The sequence below is a fragment of the Clytia hemisphaerica genome, unplaced genomic scaffold (genome assembly GCF_902728285.1).
Source record: "Clytia hemisphaerica strain Z4C2 unplaced genomic scaffold, Clytia hemisphaerica genome assembly, whole genome shotgun sequence".
NCBI classification, from domain to species: domain Eukaryota; kingdom Metazoa; phylum Cnidaria; class Hydrozoa; order Leptothecata; family Clytiidae; genus Clytia; species Clytia hemisphaerica.
Genome location: NW_027104020.1, coordinates 550,820 through 561,862, shown reverse-complemented (window position 1 = coordinate 561,862; position 11,043 = coordinate 550,820). Strand labels below are relative to the sequence as shown.

The window sequence follows — 11,043 nt, the reverse complement described above, 5'->3', positions numbered from 1 at the left end:
GCTATTAGGTACCCGAGAGTACTTTCGTTTTCGAGGAATTCCTAAGAAATTTCTATTGTAATACCCCCGAAACAATCCCACAATGCATCACTTTTTTAGAAAAATTTAAAACTCCGATAAGATCTATTGGCAAAATTTCCATTTTGATTTGTAAAAATTGATAAATTTTTACCCCTTTTACCCACCAGTAACAGGTACCTCGAAATGAGTGATAAACCCACCCCACCCAAAATGTACCTTAACAGAAGAAATTTTGGCGGGAACTTAATTTGGCGGATTTGGCGGATTTCGTCAAAATCCGTCAGATTAAGTTCCCGCCAAATTTAATTTTTGTCGTCATCCGCCAAATTTAAATTGTGCTGTTAAAACAGGTAATTCCTTTTTTAATGGTATTTTTTGGACAAAAATGTCCTTCATCCGCCAAATTAAATTCCCTCTGAAAAAACTTTTTCGGCTATCCGCCAGTACCGCCAGTACTAACTTTTTTGAGATTCAAAATTAGACACCATCCCCAGGCTACAAAGGAGGCTCAATTTTTTATTCTCTTTATCTTTTATCTAACAAGATTATAATGAATATTCCACAAAAATTCAAAAGTACATTAAAATATTTAGTGTGATCAACATCATCAAGACAACACCGATACCACGTAAGAAAGTATTTGAAAGTGTTGTCCGTCATCAAAACTTTAATGAAACATTATCATAACATGTTAAATAAAATCTAATGATATTTATATATTATCCTAAACTTTCTGGTCATTGAATCTGTATTATACTTGCAAAAAGATAATAGCTGGTAGTAGCAACTCATTTATTCCTGATTATGACACAAGAAATCACAGAGGAACAAAACAATTCTATTCTTTGATCTGAAGGCTAAAATTTTAAAACAAAGGAATTAAAAATATATGTCGACATTCAAAATGAAAGTGAAAAAAATCTAAATCCGAGTCGTAATAAAATTTATGTATAAAAACAGTACTGTACATTAATATAATTTTACCCTCAAAACTTTTATAGTATCTTGTGAAGTACTTCGTTATAAGTCTTCTCTTTCAGAATCAAATTCTGCAAAGTCATTACTATCGGCTTGTTGGTTTTCATTCATGGGAGGGAGCTCGTTGTCATTGTCAAAAACATCTTGGCTTTCCTCTCCACCATGTTTGGGCGGAGTATCAACGAACTGTGGATTACCTTTGGGTGGTGTGAATTGGGATTTACCAGATAAATCCATTTGAGAATTGATGATATCAAAGAGCTCGTTGCCCTGTGGAATTCGACCTGATTTCAATTTGGACCAAATGGGCATACCTGAAAAAAACATTTTTCGAAATTAAGTTTAAATTTGCCAAAATTTTGCTGACTGTAGTGGAATTTCAATGCAGAATTTCAAACAAAAATATTCTAAGATATATACATATAGGCATGGAAACCCTATAAACTCGGGGAGGGGGCTCTGCTCTAAAGGAATGTGACGAATGTGAATATCTGTTCAGGCAGAACAATCTAAAGCGTTTTTTGTAGAAATCGAACTGATCACCACCCTTGTGTAAATTCCATGTATAGGAGGACAGGAGTTACCCCAGGAAATGAGTCATATCCTAATGAGAATTATTTTAACATTAATCCAGTGGTGAAATTCCTTTTTTGCTTCAACCGTATGGGTTTATTTTTCATTTTCTCATTATATTGTTCCTTAGGACTTCAAAACCAGTTTTTGCCAACTTGGCAAAGCTGGGGAATATTTTTTATGGAGCTTTAAAGGTGGTAAGGTCTTTTTGACCCAGAGACCTTTGGAAAGTCAATTTTTTAAGTTCCTTATTTACATAAAACTAATTGTACCAACCTGCAAATGATAGCATGAGAGCATGTAGTGTAGAGTAGATCTTCAAAAAAGCTAATTTTTATGCTGGCGTCAGCATTTTGAGAAAATTTTGACGAAAAAAGATTACTTTTAGCGGATGCGTCTTGAAGAGTTATATCAATTAGTATATGTAATCACATGATAACGAGTGCAATTCGAATATAATTGCACGAGTGATTTTTTTGTTATTAATTTACCGAGTCCGAAAGGACGAGGAAAATTCGAAACAAAAAAATCATGAGTGCAATTTTCGAATTGTACGAGTTATTATGTGATTACGAGCTAATCGCACAATGGCTTTCACTACTTTTTCCCAGTTCGGAAAGTAAATTACAGAAATTACACTGAGAGTTTTATATTTTTCTCTTCTCTTTATGTCTTTCTTTTATTGTTGTTTATTGATTTTCTTTCTCACAAAATAAATTTCGAATGCAATTAAAACGTTCGATGCAAAAAAAATGTAAGAAAAATCATTAAAATCAATTTTGTAAACAATGGCGCCGCATTGGAGAGTGTGATTAACGATTAATTGCCTTCTACAGGATGCAATTAACGATTAATTGCTCTCTTTGAGGGCGTGCCAAATAAGAAAAAATAACCCATCGTGCGATTAGAGGTATAATTTATTGAGTTTTCATGGCTAGATTTCGATATATTTGAGTTTGAAATTTTGCTAACTCGGCGTTGAGCGTTTTGAGTGTTTTTGGCCCTTATCTGCTGAATCAGCAGAATTTCAAACTCAAATATCTCAAGATATATAGGCATGGAAACCCTATAAACTCTGATAAACTATACCAATAATCGATATTACTCTTCCAAACGCATCTGCCGAAAGTAATATTTTTCATCAAAAAGTTTCTCCAAAATACTGACATAAGCATAAAAATTTGCTTTTTTGAAGATGTATCATCCATATCCAGCGGACTTACTTAATCAACGAAATGAGACAAAATGGAGATTACTACTCTTGAGGCTCTATCAGTTCGTACAATTAGCTTTTGCAAATGAGGAGCTTTAAAAGTAAGTTGACTTTCCAAGGGTCTCTAAGCCAAAATGACCTTCCCCCCTTCAAGTCTCCATAGAAAATCTTTGTTAAATGAAATGAAAATGAAAATCAAAAGTTAAAATGATGAAAATCTCAAAAAAAGGTAGGCAACAAATTGACAAACCACAGTAACCCAGATAAACGAAATTAAATGAAACGCTTCCAAAGAAAAAACCTTGATTAAAGGAGAAAACACAAAAAATATTTACCATTCAGTTCAACTTCGAAAGCTCCAGTTTGAACGAGACCTCCTTCCACAGAGTTACCAAGGAAGAATGTTGCAAAACAAGCAAGAACCTGTTCAAAAGAAGAAAAAACAAACTTGATCATCTTCATCCATATTGTATTGCCTTGAAACATACATTTTCTTATTCATTGATAACTTCTCATAATGTAGTGAGCCAAAAAAATAAACGATTAAGAACAAGTGTTGGTGGGATACTGCTGAATAGTTTTGCTACTATTATAATCATAAATTCTACAAATATTTAAGTAAGTTTGTAAAACATTTTGGATTTCGAACAAAATTCATAAACTGCAAACTAGGTTAGATGTTTGGAAGAAAAATAACAAGGATCAATGAAGGCAGAGTGATACCTACCTTATGCTCTTGTGCCCAAGTATACATGGACGGTGGTTGCATGTTCATCGTTTGCCATATTTGCAATCGCTCTCCCAAAACAATGGTGCCAAGTGCTGCCCATTTAGAAAGGCTTACAACGGTAGCAAGGTTTTTGTATAGAGGTGGTGGTGGATAATTTGCAGCATGAATGGATAGTTGAGGATATCGCTGTTGCATAATCTGAGCGTATTCCTCAAATACCCTTTTGTATCCTCATCCATAACTAGAAAAATAACAAGACTCACAGTTGCCATGTCATTATGCAAAAAAGGTCCTACTAAAAGAAAGAACCTAGTAATATTCAGGCATAAGTGCAGCGGCAGATTAAGAAGAAAATAATGCACTTTTTGCCAAGGCTGGGAAAACTTCAAAGTAAAGTTGCTAGGTGTATTCAAAAAATTGCTCTTCTTTAAATCCCTGCCATTCCTCCTTTTTGTCTGGTTTTTCATTTTACACTTATGACTTCTCCATTCAAACCCCTGCAGTAGATTTGTTAATTCAAAAATATCATTCCTAGCACTTTTATATTTGCTAAATAAAGCTAAAAAATGCTATTTTTATCTAGAAATCTAACCGACCATCACCCTTGTAAAACTGTCTTATTCAAAGTAACTGGATGTTTTCTAAGTACAAGATAGAGTTCTAAAGAGTTCCAAAGAAATGAGCCATATCTAAAGGGAATTTTACCATACCAAATTTAACAATTGCTGTAGAATTTCCGGTAGATTTCCAATATTCAAAAAAGCAAGCTAACTTTTTGTATGAAAACTGTAGGCCATTTTTAAAGGTTCAACCCCTTCTATCTACTAGTACTACCAGTTTACTCCAGAGTTGAGCACAATTTCTTAATAAATCTTTATTTGGCTCTTTTAGGTGTTTTTAATTGTCATTAGACTTTTTTTCTCTACAATCAGTGTCATAAAATATTGGCAATTTTGGCTATTTTACCATTTTTCGAAAATTGAAGTTCGAAGGAGAATGTCAATTTTGGGCCTTCAACTTGATTTTATCGATTATTTCTATCTGGGAGGGTTACTGGTTTCTAGGCTATATTTCAAGCCCTACTGAACCATTTTTGAACTTTTGGATCCTCAAAGTCTTATGTCTAGCGTTAAACTCTACCTATCCAACCTAATTTAGAGCGCTTCCAAATTGTTTGTTTCCCTTTTGTGTCAAGTATTTTTTCACTGATTGTAGTTAATTCAACAGTTTCTTTTGGTTCATTTTGGAAATTTATAATAAGAAAACAGACTAATTTTGATCAACATGTCATGCTATTTGTTATTAGAAGAACCTTTTTGCCATTTTGACATTTCCGGATCAAGAAAAGTTTATTTTTTCAAAAGTCGTTCCTTCACTCAGTATAGACCTAACTCTTCATACAAAAATTACGGGAAACGCATGTTTGGACTTTGTACCCTATGCTGCAAGCAAGCACTTAAGCCAAAGTCCCGCAAAGGCAGGACAAAAATCAGTTTTTTGAAGTTTGCAAAAAAACAACACATAGAAGATCTTTCAAATTCAGTATGTGAACAGAGCAGTAAATAATACAAGTTTTCTATTTTTCCTTTTTTTTGCAAAAGTTCTAGGAATGAAAATAAAGGGATAATGATAATTGAATACTATCCATTGATGATCCACAGCACTATCGTAAAAAGCTAGAATTGCTTTGCGTACTCTTTGCTTGAGAAAATGATTGACAAATTGAAGTTTGGAGCTCGCGGGCGTTCTGCGAGCGTTCTCGGCTCAATCCTCGGACCGCACTAAAAATGGTAGACTGAGCTGTGATAGATCATTTCGCTAGAAGTTGTTGGAATGTTTACAAGGCTCTTGACAGAAAATCGTTTGTTTTATTGTCAATGATGATAGTGGGCAGCGCCATTACTAATTTTGTTAGATCTGACATATTGATGTTTGTAAGTGCACTTAGTTTTGAAGAATCATATTCTGGTTTTCATGTTATTAGATCCTGTTTTAGAGCTATAGAGCTAGCCTGTCACATTTTTTGGGAATTACTATTTGGCAAAATCTCATAAAAATCTGTTTAGTGAAACTTGATTTACGCCTGTTTTGGGCTGTTTCAAGGCGGTAATCACAAATATCTTCATTTCGCATCCTCGTTGGGTCTAAAAAGTGAGTCGGTCGGTCCGTTGGTTGTCAATTTCTTTTGGGTTTTCTTCTTCTCCTCCGACCTCTATCCATCATCCATTTCACTCCAAAACTTAAAGGAACTGCCAGCCAGCCAGCAGCCAAAACAACCGCGTGTTATGGGTGATTTCAAATTATGACCTTTGAACACTGTGACCTCAGACCCAAAATGCCACATATGTAATGATAAACAAAGTCAAATGCTGCGAATGCGCTAGAAATTGCTCACAAAAAATTGACAATAATAAAATTTTTGAACGAAGGAAATGAAAAATATTTGAAGACTTTGAGGTATCAAGGTGTTACTAGATCATCATGTACATAACTTTTTCCACCGTTTCTTAGGTAAATGGCTGATCACGGGTGAAAATGTCGTCACACAGATATCGGTCTATATATACCGGGTGCGCCACAAAAAAGTTTCTCACTTTGAAACTAATTTTCTCGAAATCTAAAAATTTTAAAAGAATCATTCCTATTTCCAGCTATTTCATTGGAAAGAAGAAAGATAGACTTAAATTTTGATGGGTCATTTATTAAATTTAAATTTGATTCATTAGATCAAAAGTTATGTCCAATTGAATGAAAATGTTACTTTCAGAAAGTGCCCGTAAACGTTAAAAATCGACCTATCAAATTTTTACTTTAAATTTGGCAATTGCAATAGTCTTTACATGATTAAGAGCATTTTTCATTAACTAAACACATAAATTTTGAAACTGAAGGGTTGAAAGGGTTCAAAATCTTCATCAAAATTAATTTGATTTAGTTTTACCAAAATTTTCCTCAGATTTTTGGTTCTAGACTGGATTAAGTCTATGTAAGGCTGAATCTACCTCGAAACCCATTTTGATGTATTTTTATGAATTCTACCAGATTTTTTGGCCATTTTCGACGAATTTTCTTCAACCTTCCTTTAAACAAACGGTCATTTAGACAGCTAATTATCATTTTTAATGACTGAAACAAAAATACTGATATATCATGTAATTATGCTTCTGAATAATTTGATAGGTTGATTTTTAACGTTTTTGAGCACTTTCCAAAAGTAACTTTTTTATTCAATTGAGCATAACTTTTGATCTAATCATAGAGGTAATAAAAAATAGATGGAGTAACAACTTTTCTGTAATAGCCAGAGAAGTAGCCTGGATATCCAGACCGTAAACTATTTCACCGTCTAGTTTTTTTAATATTTTGTCTCAGGTTTACGGTCTGGTTGAAGTAACTCGTCTGCAGGGATATCTGTCCCTGCATATGCGAGTGTCTCTAATTGGTCAGTACGCGCCCAGTCACTGAGCAGAATTTTCGCGGGGTATTTGATATTTTTCGATGCGCGCGCATAATTTATGGAAAAAGCTGACCTTGCAAAAAAAGATAAACAAATGAAAAAGAAAACACAAGTTTATTTCTAAACAAAATGGCTGCTGGAAAGGAGCCTTTATAAATGTGGCTGATGCTTTGATGTAGTTTAAAGTAGTTTTGAAAGTTTATTGAGTTTATAAAAGAGGTTTTATGGTAAGTAATTATCGCCGTGTCAATTCAAGACAGCCTTAAGTCCATTTTTTCCATTTTGAGATAATTGACTTTAAAGGTTGAGATGTGTTGGACTTAAGGCTACACATTTTATGTCAATGCTTCATAGAAAATAAAATTTGCACTAAAATTTAGGACTTAAGGCTGTTTATGGTTGATATATTATGGAACTTTCTAAATTCTTATTTTTTTTGAATTGCAAAATACACCTCTTTCCCATTAGAATTCTATGGACTTAAGGCCGTTTTTGGAAAGCGTGCATGCTAAAATAGGGGGTTATGGTCTTAAGTCAATTTTCGAAAAAATGGACTTAAGTCTGTCTTGAATTGACACGGCGTTATGTGTGTCTGCCTGGGTTTCCAAAGTTTTGAGATTCTGTCAACAAGGGTTTACTCACAGACTGTGTCATTCAAAACTGTATCAGACTTTTTTAGTTGCACCAGACTCTAAAATTTTAGAAACTTTGTATGTTGAGGTAAGAGTGTTTTTTTCTGAAATTTTGAGTCTGGATACCCAGGCTACCAGAGAAGTCATAAAACTCTTCAGAAATTTCTTTCAAATCGGCCTCCTTTGATTTCCAATCCTTGATAGCAAAAATCAGTCAAGATATAGATTATAAGAACTAAAGTAAAGTTATTCTGTCCAACGAAACCTCGTATTTTTAGGTGCAATTTTTTTTGGAGTAATAATTTCTTTATAATTTCAAAAGAAGTTTTTATTTTATCGGGAAACTTTCGAGGGGTAAACTTCTTCAAATTTTGCGAATTCTTTGATGTTTGTGGAAGGTTCTTTGCTATAAATATCTTTAGATCTAAAATAGCAGCTGTCTCAAAATTTTGATAGAATATAGTTGAAAGATTGGCATTAGTAAATATGTAAAAATTGCCAAAAATTGCCGAGGATTCCCTCAGCAGCGAACATTTTAAATTCGATGTTCTGTGCTTATTCTTGCAAGGTTTTCTTATGTTTTATAAACAAAACTGTCATTGCACAATGAACAAATTAAAAATGTAGGGTGATTTTATTCAAATTCTCTTCGACTCAAGTATTCCCATGAGCAAAAGCAAAATTAATGGCTTTTTCCCAAAGCAACAAAGCAACAGTTTGCTATCAACGATACAATACAATAGAATAGTAGGAGTGGTATCTCCATCTATATTTTTATTACCTCCATGATCTAATGAATCAAATTCAATAAATGTCCCATCAAAATTTAAGTTTATTTTTCTTCTTTCCAATAAAATAGGAATGGTTCTTTTAAAATTTTTAGATTTCGAGAAAATTACTTTTAAAGAGAGAAACTTTTTTGTGGTGCACCCGGTACATCTTAAAATATTTTGAGCTTATAACCTTGCTTGGCTATCCTACCAGCAAAACGACTATCACAAGGTAGTTACATCAATATGCCAAAAATATTTTGTTCAGCCACCTTCACTTTGCGATGGAGTGCAAGGCTGAAAGCCACATGAATATGGTTCATCCTATAAAAGGAAGTTCATTCTATCAGTCAAGAACACCTTCAAATTAGCCTATCATAGGCTGATTAGACTATTTTATATAGGCTATTTAGCCGAAATCTATAAAAACCTTGATTTCTGACGAAATATAAATAGTAGCGTCTATTTTCACCATTACTTCATTGCCCAAAGCCAAAATAATCTTTTTCACTTAAACTGATATAACATTCAATTTTGGAAACAGAAATATAAATAAATTTACTATGGCGACAATCTAAAATATGTTCTGTTCGCGTCATAAAACACCTTCAAATCAAGTCGGAAATCAACAAAATCTCTTACCGCCATCTTTGATTTGCCAAATTAAATGTGCGCGCGCATGTGTGAACTTTAAAAGTGGACCTTATTTTCGGCTCCTGGGGGTATTGGCCCTACCGCGTTGCCAAATTTCGACTTGAAAATTTCAATAAGGGTACATAAAAAACTCAAACGAGACTCAATGTGGGTTAAGTAAACAAAAACTCGTAGCGAATGATGATTCAAAGAAGTGCTTACAGGGCTCGAAATAACGGTCGGACATCGGACATTGTCCGACCCAATTGCTGAAATGTCCGACCCAAATCGGTTCTAGTCGGACATCATGTCCGACCCAATTACTTTCGGTGCCATCAAAAAATTTGTCAGATGCGTTGTGAAATTTCCAAAAGAAATTATAGTTTACATAGAATTAGTAACTTCTTTATTTACACACAAAAACTCTCAAAGTTGCGATCATTAGTGTTAGATATTCATTTTGTGTGATGCTTTTTCTCAACAAATGAAAGCATACTTCAAGTAAAAATCATGGGCTTCCAACCATTAATTATTGGCATTTGTTTAGCTTCTTCGTGATCAATGTGAAATTCTATCAGAAGCTTGTATTAGACTTGAAGTATACCCCACATAAAAATCAATCGGACATGGCCGACCCATTTTACTTAAAGCCTTATAGGACATGTCCGACCCAAATCAATTTTTGATCGGACAATGTGTCCGACCACCTAAATATCGTTATTTCGAGCCCTGTGCTTAGCTATAAAAAACTTTTTCCGACATTTTTCCGACTTGTCCGACTCAGGATTTATGTTTTGAAGGTGAGTCGGTCGGGCGAAGAGAACGGAACATATTTTAGATTGCCGCCTATCCATCGTCTAACAAACCGATTATAGGCTAATTTTCTGATAATGAAGTTTTGCTGAATTGACAAAAAGGCCCGATTTACTGCATGCGCAGTACCAAAAAGTGGAATATATCCTAAACTAAAATTACCCAAAGTCAAAATTTGTCATGAGCATTTCTCTGACAATGAGAAACCATGTATTCCTTAGAGAAGACGCGACTATTTATATTTTGTCAGAAATCAAGGTTTTTATCGATTTTCGGCTAAATAGCCTATATAAAATAGTCTAAATAGCCTATGATAGGCTAATCAGCCTATGATAGGCTAATTTGAAGGTGTTCTTGACTGTCTATGGTGGCCTATCTTGAAGTGAAGGTGGTTGAACAAAATGTTTTTGGTATTTTGATGTAACTGCAAGGAAAGTTTACTATGTAACTAACAAACGAACAGAGGTTTTTTATTCGCCCCCTTAGGAAGGTCAAAAGATAATATCTTTAAAACTGAAAATATTAGGTAAAATCATAAGAAGAATGATGTAAAATAAACGTTATTAAAAACAAGGACCTACCATATCAAAAATTTTATGGTTGGACCCAACGGTACTTTGGAGTGTGGACTACCTGCATCTACTTGACTTGGAACATCATTTGATGAAGTTAAATCCTTGAGAGTTAAGAAAGAAGTTACAAGAAATGCCACAGATAGTACCGTGGCACCGATTCGCTCCGCCATTCCAGCCAAAATTGCGTTAAAAACAAAGGTTCGGCTAAAAAATATGCTCCCGCTTGCAGCCAGAAGTCTCTACCGTAGTGTTTAAAACTCCTGCATCTTGAACTTTTCTTCGGAAAAAATAGCAGCCGAGAAGGAGCGCTCTATTCTCGGTCCCCGTACATTTAGAGCACTAAAGAGCTCAAACAAAAATGCTCCCTAAAATTTTTAACTCCAATACTTTGTAACTTTGATTGTGTGGGTTGATTTTGCTTCCCTATACGAGGCATCTTTTTAAGGTAAGTAAATGTCATTAGCTATGTGTTTGAAAATTTCCTTCTGCTTCTTAAAGATACACCATTTATATATTGTGTTTTCAGGGATGTTTCTTTATTATATACTGTAGCTAGGTCCATCATGTTCTAGTAGGAATTTTATTTATAAATAAGAAAGTCCAATTTTTCAATCTCCACAGCAAGAGCAACTGTATCGGATTCACAAA

General features: G+C 34.1%; 1 protein-coding gene across 1 annotated transcript; it reads right to left on the bottom strand.

Annotated features, from left to right (window-relative positions):
* Nucleotides 1–796: 796 nt before the first annotated feature.
* On the bottom strand, nucleotides 797–10,583 carry LOC136811461 (thioredoxin reductase-like selenoprotein T1a). Its single transcript, XM_067068072.1, has 4 exons — nucleotides 10,402–10,583; nucleotides 3,513–3,756; nucleotides 3,121–3,208; nucleotides 797–1,313 (listed from the first exon to the last, which is right to left on the bottom strand). Exons 2-4 carry the CDS (start codon nucleotides 3,708–3,710, stop codon nucleotides 1,042–1,044), a joined length of 558 nt encoding a protein of 185 aa, XP_066924173.1. The 5' UTR covers nucleotides 3,711–3,756; nucleotides 10,402–10,583; the 3' UTR covers nucleotides 797–1,041.
* Between the last annotated feature and the right edge of the window lie 460 nt (nucleotides 10,584–11,043).

Bases quoted from the DNA above. Each gene is read 5' to 3' on its own strand.
- LOC136811461 (XM_067068072.1), bottom strand. From the start codon at position 3,710: ATGCAACAGCGATATCCTCAACTATCCATTCATGCTGCAAATTATCCA. The intron at 3,209-3,512 runs GTAGGTATCACT...TCTTTTGAACAG, and splicing joins CTTGGGCACAAGAGCATAAG to GTTCTTGCTTGTTTTGCAAC. The intron at 1,314-3,120 runs GTAAATATTTTT...TGTTTTTTTCAG, and splicing joins TTTCGAAGTTGAACTGAATG to GTATGCCCATTTGGTCCAAA.